General features: G+C 43.7%; 2 protein-coding genes across 3 annotated transcripts; both read right to left on the bottom strand.

Moving 5' to 3' along the window:
* Positions 1-4,489: 4,489 nt before the first annotated feature.
* On the bottom strand, positions 4,490-11,681 carry LOC137873971 (potassium voltage-gated channel subfamily A member 2). Of its 2 annotated transcripts, none has more exons than XM_068712503.1 (2): positions 11,312-11,681; positions 4,490-10,351 (listed from the first exon to the last, which is right to left on the bottom strand). In XM_068712503.1, exon 2 carries the CDS (start codon positions 10,212-10,214, stop codon positions 8,727-8,729), a length of 1,488 nt encoding a protein of 495 aa, XP_068568604.1. In that variant the 5' UTR covers positions 10,215-10,351; positions 11,312-11,681; the 3' UTR covers positions 4,490-8,726. The 2 variants fall into 2 exon arrangements, with proteins under 2 accessions (XP_068568604.1, XP_068568606.1); XM_068712505.1 differs by lacking the exon at positions 11,312-11,681 and adding an exon at positions 10,955-10,971.
* A 9,471-nt stretch (positions 11,682-21,152) lies between these two features.
* Positions 21,153-23,506, bottom strand: kcna3a (potassium voltage-gated channel, shaker-related subfamily, member 3a). The gene has a single exon (XM_068712502.1). It carries the CDS (start codon positions 23,440-23,442, stop codon positions 21,892-21,894), a length of 1,551 nt encoding a protein of 516 aa, XP_068568603.1. The 5' UTR covers positions 23,443-23,506; the 3' UTR covers positions 21,153-21,891.
* Between the last annotated feature and the right edge of the window lie 933 nt (positions 23,507-24,439).

Below are 24,439 nucleotides of genomic sequence, written 5' to 3'. Positions count from 1 at the left end.
CTTCATCAAGAGATCACTGCATACATAATGAATACGCTTCGTGAGCGGAGTGGGACACATTCACCATAACACCCCCTTACACACACACACACACACACACACACACACACACATGAGGAGATGCTACCTTCCTTCTGCTGCTTAGCTCATTTTCTGTTTGTCATTTTAAATTGGACTGCTTATCAAGCACATTTGAATGTCCTCGTTTCATTAGGATTTCATTTTTCTCTAAACGATTCCTTTCTGTTCTAATCGTTCCGATAAGACAGTTTTTCATATTAGCTGTGACGTTTTCTATAAAAGGGAACATGCAGTACTGAACTGATAAGCAGAAAGAAGCCAAGTTATTTGCATAACAAGCAGCATATATGAGGTAGGACGAGATGGATAGGGAAGTTATGCGGTTGAGGCGTTAAAGATTTCCCGTTTGTTTCTGTGCACAATCTCAGAGTTGGAAGTGGCATGTAAGAGGGGGGAGGCCCTGGGACTGAGATGTTGATAAAATATTAACTCACACAGGATATTTAAAGCCCCTGACATTCTTTTCCTGGTCGACATGTTGGAAATGGCCTCCACCAGATGTAGCCAGCAGCAAGGATACTGTTTTTACCTCGAGATAATTAGAAAAAAATGACCCTGATCAAATATTTACTGGAGTCATTTTCCCTCACTTCATCACAGATTGGGGTGACAGCAAGTTCAATGTTTGTACAGTTTAAAATTTAACTTGATAAGTGTCTTTTGGTCATCACATTTATATGTGTCATTTTGAATACAATAGATAGCTGATGAGCGTTTTCTTTAATGCTTTCAGGGGCTTTCACGTCTACTCTCCACTTTCATGGATATTCACTGAATTGCCTCTATTTATGAATGTTTTATGTTCGTGGTGTGTGATGTTTTATGTCATTTCTAGGCGCTGCATTCTTGGTCAAGACATAATGTGGAAGTCCTTGTGACTACAGTGGTATTTAATTTAATTAATGCAGTAATCCAGACACTCTTCAACGTCCTGAAGAAGAAGTAAAGAACTATCTGAAGAGAAAGTCAAGTGTAATGCTGTAGGAGGATGAACACCAGCTAGAAGGACTTTTCACAACCCAAAAATGAGTCATTTACCATGAACAGAGCCATTCCCTGCAATTTAGAAAGCAAGTAACAGAGTTTTTAACAAAACTCTGTTCCACTTTTACAGCCCCACGAGGTTGTTGTTGTTGTTGTTGTATTGTATTTTTGTCCATTCATTATAATCTCTCTAACCCTCCAACAGCGGCACAAACAGCCCGGGGCTCCTAAACATGAACTTGCTTCTTTTGTACTTCATATGTCGTCGCCTCAGATGACAGAAGATTGCCAAACCTTGCCTCCACTGATATTAAACTTCCACGAGGATGGCTCACAGAGTTTATTGATCCCTCCACCCCTCAGGTCAGAAGGCCTCTGTGTACCGCACAAACACCACACATTGACACCTGCTAGTGAAGCTTATCGAAGTCCTGCCACCTGATCATCACCGGGTTTCCTGTGACCCTTCCCCACTTTGTTTATTCAGCCCACCTTGTCATTATGTAAAAGAGGATTTTCTCTACTCGACATACTGGTCCGGTCTTTCATATAACTCCATGTCTCCTGGTTTTGTGTGTGCTTATGAGCTCGGGAGCATCTGTCCAGTTAGTGCTCTCACAAGTTCACCATCCCCTATGAGAAAGGATGCATGTTGGCTGACCTTAACCCAGCCCATTGGTCATTAGTGTGTGTGTGTGTGTGTGTGTGTGTGTGTGTGTGTGTGTTTGTTCTCAATGGGGCCATCACACTATGTGAGTGTATTGATCCTCCGTATGACTCTGGAGGGAGCAGGCGTGGACATGTGTCCCATTGTGTCTGGAAACCCAACACTACTGTTACTTATCTCTTTACTAGAAGAGAGAGACTCAATTACTGGTTAGACCCATGAAAACATGCAGTACTTATGCAGAATAAATCAGTTTTTTTAGATCGAATAGATCGTTTTTCTTTCAAGCAGCAGTGCAAGGCAATCCTATAGTATATGAAAATATATTTTATGTAAAATATATTTTCATTGCAATTCTATTTTACTATAATTCCACCCTTTTTAAAATATATATTTTTTTACTTTTTACTCTAATATGTTTATCTGACATCTGCAGCTTTTAGTTACTTTTCAGATTAATCCAGTGATTCACAACCTCTGTCTTTCTTTTGGCTTCTTATAAAAAAAACAGAGTGTCAAGTTGGGGCCTCTTATCACATTTCAGATATTTATGAGTTGTTTTCCCAATAAACCTTCTCTGTTTTATGTAAGAGTTTGAAGCCCAAAGAGATACATTTATCGAGCATTTCACAAAAGTAGCAAAGATTAGAGAAAATGATAGATAGTAGTTAAAACTTGCTCCAACTTGGGCAGCTTCAACAGAAAACTACTACTTACACATTGATGCATCATATTTATAATCTAGTATAATAGTATACAATAATATATTCATATATACTCAGAGGGGGCATTTATTTGCATAATGAATACTTTTACTTTTGTTACTTGTATTCTTCGATAATACTTCTGTACTTTCACATAAGTAAGGACTTTTACTTGTAATTGAGTATTTTTGAATTATTCTATTGTTAAAGATGCATTTTAAATTTGCCTTTGAACAAAAATAACCTGTTTTAGTCTAACTCTGATACAACTGAGGTACATTGTTCAACACCACCCCTAGAGGGCAGTAATGTTGTTCTCTCCATTTTTACTCATCACTGCACAAACAAGCTTCCACATAAAACTGAACACCCATTTCCATTATTTTAATCTTCACCTCGAGCCAAACATCTAGGACCCAGTCACCCCTAGTCTGCTAAAGAAGCAACCATTTCAACTGGCTGCAGGGCACCTCGGGTGATGACTGGTGGTTGATATCAGGGCAGGAGTTAATGCGTGTAAAAATCAGAACACCTCCTAATAACGAGGTGTGGTCTGGTGCCGGGGCAGCCCTGTGGATTAGCAGCAAATCCCACAGCGCTTGGCTCCTAATTACCGGCTGGTGAGCACAGTGCAAGCCTGTATGACTGCTCAACCGTTCCCCCGATGTGGGCATGCTACCATCCCTGACAAACAACACACACTCACTCACACACACACACACACACACACACACACACACACACACACACACACACACACACACACACACTCACACTCCTCCCTAACAATAACAACAACAGGCATTGTTGTGGCCATTTATCATTTAGTTGTTTTCAGAAATAACTTGTATCGTTGAACTCTGAACATTGTGCGCAAAAGCAGAATTCGCCACCAAACAAATGTATATCTTATGTCTGACTTGCTGTAGCCTGGGAGCCTTGATGTCTTGGCTCCATCCGAAAAGGGAGAAAGCCTGTGTGTGTGTGTGTGTGTGTGTGTGGGGGGGGGGGGGGTCGGCCCGGGATGGTGTTGTCTAATAAGTGTGTTTCCTATCACAGGGAAATGAATAAGATACATTTTTCACCACAGACATCAGCGGCCACCTGCAGCAGACCTGTGTTCCTGCGGCCCCTGTCCATGGTTTGGGCTGCTCCATCTCGCTTGCCTCTTCCCGTTTTGCCCTGGTTTCTGTGAAGCGAGCTGCAGAGTGCTGCACTGCATCGGCGGATCAAAGCAAGAATAATGACTACAGCAGAGATGTAGCTACAGCACAGAGGGCCCCGAGTGTTCCCGTTCGCAATGCAGAGCTGTGGTTAAACCACGGGCGGACTAAAGATAGCAGGAAGCACAGAACATGACGCCAGCCACCTCGCAAAACCGTGCAGGTGTGGATGTGACCGTGAGGAGAGTAGAGGCAGAAAATAAATAAATAACATCACAAGAGACGTCTGCTTGTATTATCTCCAAATTGCAATTGCAGAATTTATGGATCTTAAAGAAATAAACATTTTTCCCATATGTCATTTTCCCCCCCTATTGTGTCCTCCTATGAAGAGTTCACCGTGAAGGATTTCTTTTCCTTTGCCATCTCCTTTCCACCCCGTCTCCACCTCCGCTCACGTTCATCCTCCTCCTCCTGCTCCTCTCTCTTTCTCTAACAAAAAGGCTATTAATAGAACACCCTGCTCTCTCTTTTAAACTGCAGGGAGCATACACCGTGCACTTAAAGGGAGGAAGGAGCTGAAGATACCAGGAGACGTTTGAAAATGTCCTCCACACTGCCCGTGGCTACAAAGCTCTGGGTGTCCTAAAAATAACAACTAAGGGGCCCTTTAATCGATTCGTGGCATTTTGCATCAGCGCAGATGCTCTTCAGCTAAAATTAGCTCCTCAAATCATTTTGCTGACTAAATAAATGCCTGGCGAACAATGTGAAGAAGGCTGCAGAAACGTTTGATGAACATCTCTCGCGTGTGTCTTCTTCATACTAAAAATTACTAGCAGGTGACACACAATAAACACACTGATCACAACATTTCAGTTGAATTATTATTGGCTTTATTATTGATATTACTTTGTCAGGGTTATGATCATTTGGAAGGAGTATATGCATCTTAGATTTCACATGTTTTTCTTGTCCATAGATTGTCCTTTTTGTCTTGTAAAGTGCAGATAATACTACGTTTTAAATCCAGACTTCACATACAGTATATAGTACATGGTTTTTGCTCCATCATCCATTGGTTATTATTTACATTATTCTCTCACATTTCATTTCATAGAAAGAAAATCCATTATCCACTGTACCAACATTGATGGATGTTTTCAGGCCTCTATGATATGGGGGGGGGGGGGGGGGAGAACTGTACATATTGTTTCAGTGGATGCCACACTACCAGGCTCTGGGGGGGTCAACCGAAAAAAAGAAGAAAAGAAAATGTTCGTCCTCAAACGCACACATGCATACAGATTGCATATTGATCTTCTCGTTTCCCCATATGTATGAGTTTTTTGTATGTGTGAGTTGTCTCAAAGAGCTGACATCGCAGTTCAAACAAACAGAAGTTCAGAAAAGCTCACATTCACATTCAGCCAACGTGTGAGTGTTTGACGTCCAGCAGCAGAATATTGCAAAGCGTTTCTCTTGTGGTTCGTTTTCAAATGCGGCGTCAGCTCTCAGGATCGACGTGTAATAAAACATAAAACATTCTGTATTTGAACCTTCTCAGCTACCAGCTAGTAAGCATACTCTGCATAGATTTCTCAGTGTATTCACTGTTGGGCGCCCTTCTCATGGAGTGGATTTGCTGGTGGGTCCCTCAGCAGGTGAGAGGTGGGGGGTTTTTTTAGAGGCTGTGGTGCTCCTTCTAAAGCAATACAACATCTTTTGAATGGACTTTGTTTTGACTGAATAAAAACTTTTCACAGATTAAATCTGCAGGTCTACAGATGAGGATGATTCTACTGGTCTTTGTGCTTTAAGCAGAAATAACTGTCAATATTCAACTCGTGGGCTCCCGTGTGTGAGTTGCTACAATGAATTTGGCTGAGGTATAGTGACGTGCCCAATTTCAAACATAACAGATAAATGTTGCATGTATCTGTAACATTTATCATTTATATGTAAAGAAAAACAAAACAAATGGAATGCAGACAATAAAGATACAATGCATTTGCATGCATAGACAAATATTTTTGGTCAGACTGTGAGTGGTTCTTTTTCCCCACATATACAGATATATGCAAATGGCTGTTTCATAAATGCAGCTGTACAACCAGGCTAAGACGCTGACATTCAGTGGTTCTCTCTCTTTCTCGCCCATACACACATGTACACTTACACACACTCACCCATGCACACGCACAAACAACTCCTACAGAGCTGTGCATCCATACACCCACAACAATACTCAACTGATGATCAACCAGATCTTGGTTGGACTGTGGAGCTCCGTTAAGGTTCATTCTTTTAAAACAAAAAAACCCCATCTTTGTTCTCCACACAGACCCATCCACCAAAGGATTATGGGAATATTGCTAAATAACTATCTAATCTGGTCCTACCTCGAGTCACAGACCATTTTAACATCTCAATCCACCTTCATGCCACTCTCGGGAAAGTAACTAACAGAACTGCTCCACAACCCTTTCAACATACATGAGAGCAGACACGGATCTGGACAGAGAGGCGATGTCAGAAGCCTCATGTCAGGCAGTTGGATGAGGCATCCTGAGCACATATTGGCAGCGATGGTGTCAATACATTTTGCTACTGCAGGTTATAGACCCTAGTAAGCAGAATGAAACCCTAAGAATAAAGATGTACATCCTGGCATGACAGAATTTGTTTAGACAGTTGTTGCTACAGGCCTTCTCCTAATCCATCACCTTTCTAATTCCCTAAGACGTCTGTGAAAAGATGAAGAAAGGCAAGAGACTCAGGAGTGAAGTCAGAGTAACCCCCTCGGTTAGCCAATACCTGCTACACTGCTGCTAATTATCACTTCCCATATTGACGCTACTGCCTTTGACTGTTACCTTGGCAGTGTTGAGCGAACGATGGATGAATCTCAGCTGGACACAATCCTAGAATCAGAACCTAGTTCACATTCGATGCCAACTTTTAAAGACAGATTGAGTTTCTGGCGTTGTAAGACTTCTTAGAGGACAGCCAGGCTCCATTTAAATTCTGAACAATTTAACGCCAATACAAAATCTCTGACTCTGGTATGGGGTGATACCGTTTTGGACACCGACCTGCCTTTCAACAATTAATTCACAGAAGGCATTTTTATACTGAGTTAAGCAAACGTTTACTATCTAAATGTCTGTCACTAGCAAAGAATATGCTTTTGAATTGGCTAGTAAGAGTGTGTCTCCGGCACTCTCAACAGCCTCTGAAACAGGAGAACATAGAAACTGTGCTCAGAACAGTTATTATTGTCATTGAAAATAAAAACATGGCAATGAACTGCGCATTGTGGAAAGGCTCTTGCTTTCTCTTAAACATTGCTATTTTAAGTTTTTTATTTCTCCGATAAAAGTGTACTGTATATGTGTCTTGTCTGTATACATATATTTCATATAAGCAATAAATATATCTATTGTATTAATTACACTTTTTTGTCTGGCTTCTTCTTTGATCTTAAATGCATGCTTCTAGGAATGTTTTTGAGGTCATGCAACACTAAGAGATTAGCGTAAACCCAGATAAAAAGGCAGTTTGGGGGGGGAAGCTTTGTTCTATACACAAATCCTAAAAAGTTGCTATTTTCATCATGAGGACACAATCGTGTGACAAACCTGTGAAAAAGACAGCGCTGCAAGTCTATCACAGGTGCAACTGGGATTGATGTCTAAAACTAGAGTGTGAGTTTGCGGCTGAAATCACAGCCCAACGACCTGGCGAAAGTTTAACGCAATGACTTCTACATGGAATGTTAGTATCGGCGAGGACGCCGCATCCTAGTTTCGGGTGGTATTTCGCCTTATGATTATTCCTTAAGAAATCTTCTAACGTACAGCTTTAGGTTCGCGTGACCGCTACCTGCAGTCGGCCTTTTTTAAAGTGTGGATTTGTACAGAAGGCAGTGTACAGACAAATACACAGTGGTGTGATGAAGCAAGTGGCAGTCGAGAAACAAGTGGAAATTCTCATTCAGATAAAAATGTCATGCAATAATCTACTGACTAAATGTTTACTACTAACAGCACCTATCTACCTATCGGCTATCAGTTAAGTCACAGTTAACCTACTATTTGAATACGTACTGCGTGTGTGTGTGTGTGTGTGTGTGTGTGTGTGTGTGTGTGTGTGTGTGTGTGTGTGTGTGTGTGTGTGCGGGTGTGCGTGTGCGTGTGTGTGTGTGTGTGTGAAACTGTGAAAAACAAACAAAACAAGAAGAAACATTCAAGTTGTCCTCAAAGCTCTGCAGTAAGACCAGTTTTGGGTGAATGGAAGGGAGGAAAGCTTGCATTGCAATACATACAGTAAGACCAAAGCAGTGAAAAGTCAAGGCCATTCTCAGTCATTCATCAGATACTGATGTCTGCTGGGAAAAAAAGGTGTCGAACCATAAGCTACGCGCTGATGGCTGTCATTCATCCTTGAAATAACGTGGTGTGCTTAACCACCAACCTCGTCACAAGTCGCCCACAGGCTATATCAGCGCTGAAGGGAGCTTGCTTTATGCTCACACGTCCTCTTATTTCAAAATGGTATAGCATAAGACAGTTCTCGTTTCATTGGCTCCAGGAAGCAGCATATGTAGCGCACAAGTAGGGCTCTTCAGAAAGCGCATGGCAGAGCAGCTTGCCTTGGGAAATGAGGGGCCGAGGGATAGGGAACGAAAGCAGGGCTTGTGTGGCTTTTTTTTCTTTTTTTCTTGCCTTGTTTCTCCCCTTTTCTTTTCTTTTTGTGCACTACTATTAGCTACCGTTGTGAGCAGGACATTTTAAAGAATTGTTATTCTTTTTTTTTTTTTAAATCAGCCACACACACAAAGATAAAAGCAAACTCCATGCAGAAATGCAAAATTTGAAATTTCACTCTGTTTGACAGTTATCAGGAGTTTTAAGGGCAAGTTGTGAGGAGGGAAGACAGGATGAGCAAGGAGTGAGCGGATGGTCTTTGCATTTTTTTTTCACTGTCTATCATCATCATCATCAACATCCTAAATTCTATTGCCTTTATTTTCCAGCACACGTGAGATGGGAGGCCGTACGCCTGTCCCGTCCAGTTGCTCAGCTCCACATTTCCCGCTGTGACGGGGAGGAAAAAAGCAGAAGACTACACGTCTGTGAGCATTTTGGTGATGTTTACATAGTTTGTGTTGGCCAGCGTGCAGTTGGCCGTCTTAAGGTTCTCCTCCTGAAAGTCCTCGCGGCTGTTGTTCACCGCCTCCTGGATCTCCATATAGTCCGATTTACTAATGGTGGAGCCGCTCCGGCTCTTCTTCAGCTCCTCGGCCGAATCGGCTTTGGGCACGTTGACCTGCAGGTACTGCGCCTGTTCTTCACCTTCAGTCTCGCGGTGATAGAAGTAGTTGAAGTTGGACACAATGACAGGCACGGGCAAGGCAATGGTCAGCACCCCTGCAATGGCACAGAGGGAGCCCACGATCTTGCCACCGATTGTCGTTGGGACCATATCACCGTAGCCGACTGTTGTCATGGACACCACCGCCCACCAGAACGCATCCGGGATGCTTTCGAACTGTGACTCGGGCTCGTCTGCTTCGGCGAAGTAGACGGCGCTCGAGAAAAGGATGACCCCTATGAAGAGGAAGAAAATGAGCAGGCCCAGCTCTCTCATGCTGGCTTTCAGGGTCTGACCCAAAATCTGAAGCCCCTTGGAGTGACGGGAGAGCTTGAAAATTCTGAAGACTCGCACCAAGCGGATGACCCTGAGAATGGCTAAAGACATGGCTTGCTGACCCGCCTGACCATCGTCTGGCTTTTCTGCGAGCTCTGTGCCAAGAGTGATGAAGTATGGGATAATGGCAACAATATCAATTATGTTCATTATATTACCAAAAAAGCCCGCTTTGCTGGGGCAGGCAAAGAAGCGCACTAGAAACTCAAAGGAGAACCATATGATGCAGAGAGTCTCCAGGATAAAGAAGGGGTCAGTGAAGTAGGTGGACGTATAGCTGATGATTGTGGTGTTGGTCTCAGGATAATAGATTTTCGAGTGAGACTTGTGCATATCGTCATCGTCATTGCGGAAAATGGGGAGGGTCTCCAAGCAGAAACTGACAATAGATATCAGGATGACCATGACAGAGATTATGGCAATAATCCTAGCAGGACCTGAGCTCTCTGGGTACTCAAACAGCAGCCACACCTGTCTCTGAAACTCATTATCTGGAAGAGGCCGCTCCTCCTCCTTGATGAAACCCTCGTCTTCTCTGAATATCTCGATGGCCTCATCGCCGAGCTCGTAGAACCGAATCTCCTCTGAGAAAATATCAAGGGTGACGTTGACCGGCCTTCTTAGCCGGCCCCCTGATTGGTAATAATACAATATGGCGTCAAAGCTGGGTCTATTCCTGTCAAAAAAGTACTCGTTCCTCAGCGGGTCAAAGTACCGCATCCTCTTTTTGGGGTCCCCCAGCAGAGTCTCAGGGAACTGGGAGAGGGTTTTGAGTTGAGTCTCAAAGCGCAGCCCTGAGATGTTGATGACCACCCTCTCACAACACTCGTGGTCGGCCTCCGGGTCGTAGTCCTGCGGGTGTGCAGCCGCCTCGTCAGAGGGGTCGCCGGTGGCTACAGTCATTCTGCAGGGGGAGGAGGCCTGCACTTTTCAGTGAGTCTGGGTCCTGCAGCCTGGAGAACTGCAGGCAGGGGCCAGGATAGGGAGGGGGCTCGACACCGTAAAGACCTGACGGCCACAGGATGTCACCTAGGACCTGACTGCATGCAGGACAGATAAAGCAAAGACAGACAACAAGGTCAGGTAAACCGGAGACATGATTCAGCACTCAATACTTCTGCCATTAAATCCGGAGATGTCAGGAATGCTTTTAACAACTGAAAATAGATGCAAATGAAGCCGCCCTCAGTAGATTTGATATGACTTATGTAAAGTTATACTGTCCTGAGAAGGCAATTGATGCAACAATGAATCAGCTCATGGAAACTTGAGGCTGACAGTCCTGCTCCTGACTCGGGCTAATGAATATGCAAATAAGCCATCCGCCTTGCATATAAATTGATTCAATGCAGGTAAACTCTGGGGCTAACTGGCACATAAAAGCATATGGAAACTCGTAAATTAGGACACTGATCTGCTGCAATGGACAAAACCCACTGAAATGAATGGAACTACCTTTTCTGCAGTAAAGCCATGCATGAATATGGCAATGCAGCAGGCACCGAATTCATACAGACAGCATCCTGTCTAGAATATCATAGAAATCCACTGCGGTCTGAACACAAATGTATGAGACGCTTTTGAGATTTACTGCTGTACCAAACAAAACACACACACACACACACACACACACACACACACACCTCATACTAACTGACTTCAGTTTTGTTTTGTTGGAGCATTTTAGTCTTGAAATGGTGCCCGTCTCTGAAATATTCAAAAACATCTATAAATAATTTATCCACGGAAGGAAATAGGTTCCAAGAGAAAAAAAAAAATATATATATATATCTCTTGCCTGCATCATCTCCACTCAGAGTGGCAGCACCGTTTTACTAAATAACATCCTTATGAAACATACAACAAATCTATAACTGCTTATTGCCTAATATCACAAAATGCCAAGACTTTAAAATATATATATGTATACTGTGTATATATGTGTATGTCAGTATATATATCAGAGATGATAAATTGCTTTATCTTGATCTTCAACATACCTGCAGGTATCTTTTTCATATCTGGTGGGAGTTGATGCTCCCGGTAACCAGGAAGGTGAATAACCAGCTGCGACAATCAGGTCTCCAGAGCGGGTAAAAAAAAAATCCAATGTGGGGCAGTCGATGATCGTCACCTCATGTTGTCTGCAGCATCCTCGCAGTGTACACCGGGTACAGTATGTGCGGGTGTGTCCTCGCTTTCCCCTCCCAGACTCCTTTCCTCCGGGTAGGCTGTCGTGGGATGGCGATTGGCAAAAGAAAAAAAAGAAAGAGAAAAAAAAGGGCGGAGGGAACCGATCAAGGAGGTGCTGGTGCTTCCCTTACTAACCAAAAGGTGCTGGGATCAGCAGAATGATTTGCCTCCACTGTTGCCTTCCGCGCCAGCGTGACTGTCACGAGCTGTGGCTGCAGACAGCCGCAAAGGTAAATGGTCCTGATGAGGTGCTCGGAGAGGCAACATCTGCAAAGGGAGGGAGGAAAAGGCGAGGCGCGGAGGAGGGAGAGGGCTTTAAAAAAAGGACAATCTTATGACCAAGATTTAATAAATAGACGCGTTCTGGGACACGTGCATCAACAATGAGTTCCTCTTTTCATTTCAGCGTGAGAATAAATATGCAATCACTCAGCCAATTTACATGTTTATTTCTGATTTAGGTACGCCACGTGTAACACTATCAAGACTCCCGTGTGTGCGCCGCAGATGTACGCTCGTGCGAGTGCGTCCAAACGTTTAGTGCACGCGGACACAGTTCTGAGAGTCTCCTAATAGCCGACATGCTGAACAGAGCGGCGTCTTCAGACACTGACTGGAAACGACATGCATGAAACAATCGCCCAACGTAGGGGGCTACGAGATTACGCAATAACAGTGAGCCAGAGCCCCGCGCGCGCGCGCGCGCACGCACACACACACACACACACACACACACACACACACACACACACACACACACACACACACACACACACACACACCACACACACACACACATATAAAGTGGTCTTTTATTGATCCTGCATGGCCTCTGCTCGGCAGGAGGTGAGAGAGTTTTTTTGTTTTTTTCTTCAGGTGAAAGACTTCTGGGTGAAACATATTTCTGTAGCAGTCAGCAGTGGCCGCTGGTGTTTAAAGGTTATATAGTGGAACCTGCATTCGGGCACTGCTGTGCATACCAAGAGCCGTGCTGGTGATGGAGAAGGCAAGAGGCGAAAACACAAGGCGCTCTCCATCTGCACTGAAGCCTATAGCACCACTCCTTACCTTATCTGCAGTGTGGGCAGTTTAAAGCGGTACACATCTCCAGCATTGTTCAGCTGCACTGCTGTTGTCCAGCTGCAGTTTCAATGCCAAATATAGGCAAATACGTAGGTATTGTAGTTTATTTTAGTGAGATTAGACCCATATAAGATTGGGTTATAGGAGCTATCTTAACAAGTACAAGCTGCAGCCGTTTATTTCGGAAAAAAATTCTTTGGAATGTTCATTAGCATTGTCCCCCACACACACACTGTTTTAGTGGGGTGTCTTCCTCACTCAGGTGTCTTTTCCAGGCTTTATTGCTGAAATTATAATAACATCCAGAGGCAACAACCTGAATTCAAGTTTGATCTTGTTACTCTTGTTACAGCAGTTATATTCCCTTCCCTGGCGACAAGCGGCATCAATAATAAATAGCAGGGTGACTAAAATAGAGCAAAACCTCCATCATTGTGCTCTGCTATATTCAAAAACAAAGATCAAAAAGGTCAATAGTAAATCCTTGCCCTGTTATCAATACTGGAGCTGGGAATCAAAGCACCGTGGCCAGAAGGGACCTCCAGAGAAGCCAAAGGTCAGCGGGAATCCCTCGGATGTGAAGGGGAGGAGGTGAACGAGGTGAAACGGGGGTGGTGGGGGGGAGGCCAGCCGGATGATTTGTGTGAGACTCGTCTTTGTCAAGGTTACTGCTGGCAGACCCGAGACCACTACGGCTCCCCGCCTGGTCCCTTCTGTCTGTCTGCCTGCTGCCACACACACGTGCAGATATACCTCTCACCATCTTTTAATGGCTTTCCCAAGTTCCTGATGACAGCACAGCCATTATTTATGAGCCGGGGGCCTGTTACAAAGACTGTTAATGCAGGCTGTAAAGCTCAGTTCACTTTGCATTAGCAGGCCTGCTTTAATTAAAAGCGAAGGGTCCCAACACTCAAAATGCTGTGCGTGTCTTTATCATATGTGGGAACATGAGAATGGGTGCAAGTTGGCAGATGAAGGTGTCAACAATGAATTTGTTTCCAAGAGGTATTGATTTCAGGTCTCCATCAGATGCTGTTTTGGCGAAAAGAACAGAGGGCAGAGAAAATTACCTTGAGGACTGAGAAACTGAAGGGTCATTATCACTGAGCAACCAGCTGGACGCCATATGTCTTCGCTCTGCTGTCGTTTCATTATTTTACGAATAAAGGCTTTTAGGGTTTGCAAACATAAAACTAAACATATGGAATGATTTTTTTCACATTAATCAAACAAAAAGTTGCTAGACTTCACCAGTAATTCATTGCTCTAGTTTTAGTGCATTCAGACTACTTGAGTTTATTTCAAAGACTTTTAGTATTACTAGTGTGTATATCAGAGGTTCTCAAATGTTGATCAGCCAATAACGCCTTACAAGATAGTATACACCAGACGCAGAATAAGACGCAGGCTATTTTATACGATTCCATAGTCTTCATTATGTGAAAGAACAACACAAGAGAAATGTATTAGAAATTAAAATATATATATATTATTCATTGAACTATAAAGCCTTTTACTGTTACCTCTGCCAGCACTGTTGCTGTTGTGTGCACTGTTCGTGCTGTTAGCACCATTAGCTTCTAGCCCCCTGGCTCAACCATCTCCATGTTAAAAGTGTTGAGATCAGTTTGCAAATACATAATAAATACATGTTCTTCTCTCATTTCAAGTAAAATAAGGACTGCATTAAAACAGCTTTTGTAAAATGTGACTCTTAAAATAACATTTAGAAAAAAATGTTTAACTGAATTGTCCTTGACCTGCAGCTTTAAATTCAATTAATTCAGGTGTGATGTGATGTCGATCAACAAAGCCAAGATATCCATATTATTCTCATCTTCTAAAAAGAGAAAATTGTGTGCAGGGACTTTATTTTTTTATTAAAACTTCTTTAAGCTTTATTCCTCTCTCTGTTAACATCATTGTTGGAGAGTGAATTAATGTATAAGGATTCTGATCATATTGGGCTCTCTTCATTTTGGATGTGAGTGGGTACGTTTGCTTGGAAGATTTGTGCATTGTCTTGTAGTGGCGCTTCACATTGCCGCTTTTAATAATCACCACGGTCTCTGAACATATGAGACATACTGGTTTTGAACTGTCCATGGTAAGAATAAACGTATTAAGAATCTGTCCATTCTTGGTTAAAGGCTTACTGTCCACTTTTTTCTTTTTCGAGCATGCCATCAGAAATAACTTCTCTGTCTCACATACTGTTGGGTCTCTCTCCTTGTCTCTCCCGTGTGCGGGAATATCGCACTTGAGTCGAGGGCGTCGCTTATCGGAATACACATATTTGGTTGGCCGACTAGCAGCACGCAAATTTGTTTACAACTCATGTAATTGGTCGGTATGTTACCTGGGCCACTGAACGAGTGTCTTAAAGGCTAAAAAAGCTGCAACGGTTAAAATAGAAGCACTCTGTAAAAATGTAATAATTCTCAATTATCTATCAGTTATAGGTCCGGGTCCAGAGACAACAGTGCCTGGGTCCAGACTCAGTCCGCCTATCAGTAACCCCTGCTTTAACTTCTGAAATCTAAACTCATAACAACTGTGTCAGCACTGCTCTGCCTCAGTGCTCTGGACTGCAGCGCTCTTTTTAAGGTCTGCTGTACCTCTTTGCTCCTTGACACTGCATTGCAGCAGCCACAGGTTTCAAGCACACACGCAGTGTATATATCCTGTGTATATTTCCTCATTAGAGAATCCCCACGCAAGAATCAGCACCATATTTAATGAGAATCGTATGCTAAATATATCCCATCCTATGTATTCTGAGTAGAGACACTTAATCAATAAATAAAGAAGTGTGGCTCAGGTAAACAAATATATAGCAATGCAGCTCCTTCTATGAGCCCCTGGAGCTAACAGTACATCTGAGGCAGAGACAGGAAGAGATGGAGATAAAGAAGGGAGGGATAGGGAAGAGAGAGCTTTGTACAAAGAGAGGGTGGAGAAGAAAAGTGAGGGAAAGGAGAGTCGTGCTCATCAGTTTGAGGCCCAGCAGGATGGGAGCAGGCACTGGAAAAGAGCCAGACACGAGGAGAGACACAAGGACACTGGTCCACTGCAGTATACTGCCAAGCTGCTTCTCACTTATACCCGGATAACCTCACAGAGGTCTGCACCCACCCGCTGCAAGAGCTAATTATCTACACTCACAGGTCTGCAGAATACTAGGCGCTACCTGTGGACATTTTCCTCATAATGACAGTGTGTGTGCAAACGCATGCTGCCGATCTGCAATTCAAAAGCTACAGCATGAAACATCGGGCTGAAACAAACACACACTTTACTATATGGCTTCTTCATTTGCAAAATAAGAAAGGAAGACAAAAATAATGAATCGAGGCTTCATTGAATTCAGTGAACTATCCGATGCTGAAGGGCTGTGAGTCACTGAGGGAGTCAGTGTCACTGCTGCAGGGATACCCTTATGCTGCATGCCTTTCACACAATGTGTCTGTATGACTGAGCGAAATTCAAGTCAAGGTAAGTGCTTGTTACAGGAACACTTAAGGTTGTATTACACCAAGGTTACTGGAAAAAAGATACCTTTTACATGAGGGTGAGAGGACAAATATGGAACTGATTGTGTGTCTGTGACAATTAATTTTTCACATGCACAGTAAAGGGAAGCAACTGACTTTATGCATTGCATGCAGCAGTGACTTATTGCAGCATATTGCTCCACCCCCCCCCCCCCCCCCCCCCCCCCCTAGTATGTTTAGCAAATTCTGGTTTTGCTCCCTTTTCTGGTTTTAGAAAGCTCACAAAATAATGTGGCATCAAAAGCACGAGCCCTGTTCAGATCTGCTCATCAACATTTAAGAGAGAATTTAGGTTCGCTCTGTTTGTTTTGCCGCAGATGCACATTATGGGACTTGTGGGATGCACAGTGACAGCAACTGTGTCTCTGTGATGATGCAATCCTCAGATTTTTTATTTGCCAGTGACTCGAGGAACCAAAATATTTGCCTCATCCTCGTGTGGCAGTCTGGTCTGCAGTCAACACTGCAAAGCAGCCGCTCTCTGTGAAGGATGAGCCGACCGGGGCTTTCCAGGATCGCCACCAAAACTTCCCACACGTCTGACTTTTCCCTCCAATATTGACCTCCTCCGTCAAGGGTAAGGTGGACGGACTGCTGGAAAGTGCCTGAAAGCACCACAGAAATTGCCCAAAGTCAGCATTGTCACTGTATCTGGGTGAATCTTGTACTCAGCCTCATTCGGTTGCTACGGAGACCATCTCCAAGGGCAGCGATGGGAGGAGGCTGGGCAGTGGCATCAAGCTCACGGCAACGTCGGTGCCGCTGGGATATTTCAGGTAAAGGTACAGCGTGATGACGAAGCACTTTTCATTTCCCTGCAGTCACTTGAATTAGATGAAGATGAAGATGAATTAGTGTGTTGAAGAAGTGTAAAATATGGGAATTATTGTCCTCCTTTCACAGTTCCACCCCTGGGACATGTTTTCCAGCATATGTTGCTTTTATGAAACTTTTCATTGTCAGGTCCATCTTCTCTCTGGGGTGGGTGTGCTCTCTGTCTGACACGCTTTCTGGGCTTTCTGTTCTCTCACTGAAAGCCCTGAACAGAGTCTTGATGCAGAAGAGTGAACTTTATGAATAGCCTAAAGAGTGGCATTACATGTTCTCTGAAGAGCAGATGGATGAATGGCACCCAGAGAAATAATGGCAATATGTCTCATGGTTTAAATTTTTGGCAGCACTGATTTACACTTTTAGGGCAAATACTGTACCACATAAAAATACCATCAGAGCAGAAGGAAAAAAAAAAAAAAAAACTAGACTGGGCTCAGCCACTTGCCCTCCCCTCTTCTCTCCGCCGATGCATCACGAACAAGCTTTTGGTAAAGTTCAAGGATGACGAGCGGCTCCTCTCCTGGCAGACGTCGGGTATCGTTGGAGGTAGCACGCTGCTGCGAGGCATCACTCCTCTCATGTGGCGAATGCTGGCATGCGAAGGGGGGGAGGGGGGGCAGCGAGGGGACGAGAGCAGAGGGGGAAGCCCGGGTACCTCTGTCTGCCCTCTCCCCCCCCACCCCACCTGGACTGAACACGATCCTGGACTCCACGATCTGCCTGCAGCAGCAGTATCAGAAAGGAGCAGCTGCAGGGCTGACTGTTTGCAGTTTCCTGCATCTGTGTGCACACAAGCTCATGTCTGCTTTGACTCAGTGCAGTGTGTGCACATTCTCTCTGCCAGGATCCCTCAGAGTGCACTTAGGCGTACCCGCTGTGACCATCTTACAGCTGTGCAGCACTCAAGCACGCTCATTCAAACACACACAGTGAGACATTCATGCAGGGACATTCTGGCAACAACACTTTTTAAAACTCACAGACACACGTATCATCACTGTCCATCCTGCTTTGAATCTCTTTTTCTTAATGCTGTGTTCTCCATGTTCATTTCTATGCATCTACAGTGAAAAGAGCTGAAAAGCTGAAAGATGCAAAAATCCTGGCGGAAACATGTCAAGAGAGAAATATGGATGAATGTAGCTTTAATGGCAGCTTCTGCTTCTTTGATATCCAGTTCTATATGGAACAAAGGGGCAATTCAAGAAGAGTTTATTGAAAGAAATTATAATGTTCTATTAATTTAAATACTGTAAAAGCAACACTGATCTCCCCATGAGGCCACAACAGAGTGCACCTCTGATGGGACTCTTACCTCTCCACAAACCAGAATGAGACAGGTTGAACTGCAGGTGCTCTCTGCAGCAGACGATTAACGGCACCGAGTAACTTGCAGACACGTTTTCATTTCCCCTGGTTGGAAATACACTGAACAAGGACTTAAATTCCAGTTGAGACAGCGGGAACAAAGCCACTCAGCAGTTCTGAGACAGAGCACCTGGAGCTGTGGGCCGCATTGACGTCTGTTCTGCAGGACTGAGGTCCTTAATGCCCAGAATGAGTGGCGAAGGGTTAAATCTGTGAAACTTCTTCACTTAAAAAACGTTTAAAATGTGGACGGTCATATTATATGTTGTAGCCTTCAGTGGCTCTTCTTCGAGAGTGGTATTTATCTTCCTTAAATGTTTTCGTTAGTGTGGAGGCTTGGTATACACAAATCAAATGTGAACCACGTCTTTCTAAAACAGGGCATTTTTAGTCAAGTTGGAAACTTAACCAAAAAAATGCTGAACCTAAACTAAACTTAATTCCTTACATAACAAAATGGCAGTTACTTGTACAGTGTATTATAGAAAATCATGCAAAAAGTTGTTTATTTCAGTGAATTTGTTCGTTCCTTCTCTTATTATAGCTCAGCTCTTAGTCTTTTGTAAAAAATGTTGCTTTGTAAACAGACTACATGAGCTTTCATGTGTTTCTACAACAACGGATGTTGCTCTGTGATAGCCGAGCATACTGCAAAGTGAATTTCACGTAACCTTCACATCCACTTCAGAGGCTCGTTCATGTGCTTGTTCAAAGTCTTGTAGCTCTCAGGCTCACAAACTGTTTTTCTGTCTCCTGGGAAACGTAAGAATTATGGGTCAGACTAAAAGTCTTTAGGTGAAATTTTAAGGTAGTTCCCTGACCTGAATGACAAATCAGTCACAAGGCCGAGGACAAAACACCGTTCTACCCCGGTTGTTTGGGGTCTCACAGACCCAAGTTTTCTTTTTCTCTGACCTGAAAAAAACCTAAATAAGTGGTAACTCCTTCCTACGCCACAAAGGGGCTTGCACATTTGATGACTAAATATGTCCACGAGGCATTGTTATTACACCAAAAGAAAATATAAATATGTGTTATATGTTACATGGGCTATACATGAACAAATATATATATATATATATATATATATATATATATATATATATATATATATATGACTGCAAAATAAAATTTATTCACAGAAAAAGAAAAATTCAGTTGATTATCCTATCACAGATATAGAACATAGAAATCAAACAAAAGTAACGTGTCATTTTCTGTGGCGGATGTCTGAGACGTCATTAGCTCAAAATTGTCTTTATAGAAGGGCAAAGTATCAAGTTAATAAAACAATGATGTTTTGAGTCGTAAAAGTGCGAGCTCAGTGAGTCTCACTACAGAGAACAAAGTGTATATGCACTAGCATGAGTATAAAGGCACAATAACAGTTTCACTCTAATAACTAATAAGACTGCTAAATATCATCAGAACTAGCTCAATATTAAACTCCTTCCCAACAGTAATACCTCAGTAAATCCACTAGAGAGCAGCGCTGAGCTATTCTTAGAGTGATGAAGCTCTGCTCAAAAACAACAGTTAACTTGGCATGACTAAACCTACAGTTCAGCAGCAATACAACATCATTTAAACTACTTAATGATGCAAAACAGTAGCTTATTATTAATACATTGCTGTATTTACTTTCGAATTATGAACTAATTTATTTTCTAATTGGCTTAATTGGCATTTTTTTCTTGACTCAAAATTGTTGCCAAACATTCTCTGCTGCCAGTTTCTGCAAAGTGAAGATTTTCTGCTTTTCTCCTTTTTATGTCATCATCATCATAATCTGAGCACCTTTAGATTTTGGACTGTTAGTTGAACAAAACAAGACATTTGAAGACATTATTTCGGACTCTGAGAAACTATTACAGGCATGTTTCACTATTTTAGAACATAATGAGAAAATAATCATCAGATTAATCGACAATGAAAACAATCGAAGGCTGTCGCACTAAGAACAGTAGAAATAAAGTCAAAATTGCAATTCTGAAAAACGTTGTTTGCGTCACTTCAGCCCTCAGCCACCTTGTACCAAAAGCACACGTGCAAATGTCTGCTGGAGGGGAAGAAAAGGTATAGCTGACGTCAGACTAGTTGGCATGCCAACTCAGAGAATGAAGCTCATGTCTGAAAAGCAGAGCAGCTGAGGCGGTTTGATGGGAAACAAGTGAGAGACGCAATTGTCTTAATATTTTTATAAATGTTTTTGACCTTGTTGCTGCTGAACTGACTGATGAGTCGGCAACTTAATGTTGTTGTATCTTTTTACGATGACAATAAACATCCTTCATCCTTTATCCTGAACTACTTCTCATGATTTCCACTATTCTACATGTGTGCCAGATCATTGCCGGAGACTACAACGGCAACGGAGTAACAGTGTCGAGGAGTTAACCATCTTTAAGGAACCTGATATATTATTATGTTAGTCTCACATAATATCAAAAACATTCACCTGCAGTTGTCGCCTCCTTCCCCCCCTCAAGAACACACAGGTGATAAACTGTTAAACAGTCTTTGTGAAAATGCAACACAAGGCCATGGTAACATCAGAGGGGGTTACCCGGGAAACCACCGTCGTCATGGTGACTGCATCATAAGGCGGGCCCAGCGAGCGCGCGAGGCGGGACGTTCTGCACGCTCTCCCTCCTTTCATCCAGTGTGCACATGACCCCAAACACACTTTATATATTTCATATTCCCTTCGGCTCGCTTTGGACGGAAATTGCAATGATATTAAATATTTAGCGAAATGTTATAATGACATTTTGAGTCGGGATCAGTTCATTTCCGTTTTATTTAATATAGGCTATATAGGCAGCTCTGAATAAAAATACAATTTTACGAAAAGCTAGACTCATATCTCATTATAAGTGTTTCCATCTACACCACTCTGTGTTATTACCTGAATAAGCATGTGAACAAGACTCAGAGTCCAACATCTCGACAAGTTATGATATTAAATATAATCTAAGACAGACATTTGGCTGTATAAAGTATCATGGTCTATTCATTACATTACTGGACAATTAAACTCTTCTTTCCACGAAGCACAAAACGTCATTTTTCTTTGACTGGTGGGTAAATGCAATATAGTAGACAATATGCTACACGTGTATCCCAATCATGAACACCAACAACTTTCGCATAAACATCAAGATATGTAGGCATCGAGTGGCACTGTAACTGCAAAAATATCGCTTTTAACAGGGCGCTTACTTCATTAAATGCTCTTTGACAGCTTGAGCCGAAACGACAAGGCTACTTTTCCAGTGCGATTCTTTCTGGTTCATATTAATACTTCTCGATCTCTTAGAAATACTCAAAAACACGTGAATCACATGGAACCATGAAAAGATCTCGTTTGCTTATAGCCTAAAAAACAACATGACTCGTTAAAAATAAAAAAAAATGTTACGCACGTTCATCCACAGATATGGACTGACACATAATGGTTCTCTCTCTCTATATATATAAATAAAATATATAGTATTATAGCTATAAGCCTTAATGCTCCATAAATGCTCCATTCTGGGGTTCATTTACACGTCCGTGAAGATCTTTTTGATGTTCACGCAGTTCTGGTTGTTTTCGGTGGAGAAGTTGGGCTGTTTGAACGCGCTGTGTATGCCCTCCTCTATCACCATGTACTCCGACTTGCTCAGGGATGAGGAGCTGCACGACCTCCTCAGCTCCTCCGGGGGGAGGTGCTCGCAGCTGCTGGTGTTCACGTACTGTGGGAGCTCCTCTCCATCCGTCTCCCTGTGGTAAAAGTAGTTGAAGTTGGACACAATCACTGGCACGGGCAAGGCAATGGTCAGCACTCCCGCTATTGCGCACAGCGAACCCACGACTTTCCCACCAATAGTCACCGGGTGCATATCTCCATATCCGACTGTGGTCATGGTGACCACCGCCCACCAAAACGCATCTGGGATGCTGGTAAAACTGGACGAGGGGTCGTCTGCTTCCGCAAAGTAAACCGCGCTGGAAAAGAGGATAACCCCGATGAAGAGGAAGAATATGAGCAAGCCGAGCTCCCTCATGCTGGCCTTCAGGGTCTGTCCCAAAATCTGAAGTCCCTTTGAATGACGCGACAGCTTAAAAATGCGAAAGACCCTCACCAGTCGGATCACCCTCAGGATTGCGAGGGACATGGCCTGCTGGCCGCCGTTGTTCTCCTTCTCGGCCAGCTCGGTCCCCAGAGTGATGAAGTAGGGGAATATCGCAACGATGTCGATGATATTCATGATGTTTTTGGAGAAGCAAGTTTTGCTGGGGCAGGCGAAAAACCTGACCAGCAACTCGAAAGAGAACCATATGATGCACAGGGTCTCGATCACAAAGAAGGGGTCTGTGAACGGGCTCGGCACGTAGGGGGCAGTGCCGTTGACCGTGGGTGCCACTGTGGCGTCTCTGTCGTCTCGGAATTCCGGCAGAGTCTCCATACAGAAAATAACGATTGAAATCAAAATGACAAGCACTGAAACTATTGCTATCCCCCGCGCTGGTCCAGAGCTTTCAGGATACTCAAACAAAAGCCAAACCTGCTTTTGGAATTCTCTTTTGGGCAACACGCGCTCCTCTTCTTTTATAAACCCTTCATCATCGCGGAATTTCTCCATGGCCTCTTCTCCGAGTTGATAGAACCGGATCTCCTCGGAGAAAATATCAATGGGGACGTTAACGGGTCTCCGTATGCGCCCCCCTGACTGGTAGTAGTACAGGATGGCATCAAAGCTCGGTCTGTTCCTGTCGAAAAAGTACTCGTTCCTCAACGGGTCGAAGTAGCGCATCCTTTTCCGCGGGTCCCCCAGCAGCGTGTCTGGGAACTGGTTGAAAGTTTTAAGTTGCGTCTCAAAGCGTAAGCCCGAAATGTTGATGACCACCCTCTCGCAGCATCCCTGCCGGCTGCGCTCGTATCGATCCACCGACAGGTGAGGTGCCGAGAGCACGGCGGGCTCCTCCAGCATGCTTTCCGCCGTCATGACGCCCTTCTCCACCTCGGCATAATCCCGGCCGTCGGTCGCGTTGCTGCCCTTGTGCCTGGCGTTCGAGCGGGGCTGGATCACGCCGGAGGTCTGGTCATCCATACAGGTGTTTTTTTCGGTCCGGAGGGGCAGAGTGCGCCACGCCTCTCCCAGCCAAAGCACTACAGCCTTGGAGAGCTGAGGCCGACGCCACTTACATCCCTTCTAACCATCACCTTTCTCCGCGTATCCACGCACTGAAGCGCTGCGCCCCCCCCCTCCCCCTCTCTCTCTCTCTTTACAAACACGCCGACACCCGCCCACGGCGCACATATGTCTGACATACGTCCACCACCAGCCCAATCGGAAATGAACTTGACACTTAATGTCGCGCGCACACATTCATTCATTAATGTGGTGGAACAAAAACACTTCATGAAATCACACCTGTTCGAGCCAACTTATAGTATTTCTTATAGTGAGCTCGTTTAGATCTCGTGCGATTCTTATATCAGCGTATTTAAACGCAGACATTTATGTGATGTCTTAAAACATTCACAGGTTTCTGTCTGTGGCATTTAAAGCGAGTTTACTTCATGGAAAATCACAATAGATAAGACCAGCAATGTCCTCTTCCACACTGTGTCTGCAATAAAGTCCGATATCACTTTCGACATTAGTCATTGCTTCACATCTCCCGCAGACACTGAGCTGATATAATCGGGTTTGTCGGGCAAACTGACAGCAGAGGGCCGAACTGCGGACGTCCTGATGTTCACTGTCCAAACCACATGAATGAAACTATTCATTTGCTTTTTCTTCGCGTCGCTTCTCTTCTGGTTGAGGGGGTGTTGCTCTCCGTGGTGCTGAAAACAAGCGCGCACCATATTTGTGAATCGATGCGCGCACGAGCGTTCAGTGGAGTTGTGCATGTGTGTGCACAGTCCACGTGTATTTGTCTAAAGATGCTTTTTATTAACAGATAGAAGGCCCCGGAATCAGTCACCTCATTTCCACTATATGAGAAAATATCGTCCGCCATCGGGTGAGAGAATTGCCTCAAAGACGCGTCTCAGGTGTCGGTCTTTGTTACAGTTGATTCATAACGGATATGCAAAAT

The sequence above is a fragment of the Cebidichthys violaceus genome, unplaced genomic scaffold (genome assembly GCF_023349555.1).
Source record: "Cebidichthys violaceus isolate CVI_PGR_0920_01 unplaced genomic scaffold, fCebVio1.0.p SCAF_17, whole genome shotgun sequence".
In the NCBI taxonomy this organism is placed as follows: domain Eukaryota; kingdom Metazoa; phylum Chordata; class Actinopteri; order Perciformes; family Stichaeidae; genus Cebidichthys; species Cebidichthys violaceus.
This window is presented reverse-complemented; position numbering and strand designations above follow the sequence as displayed.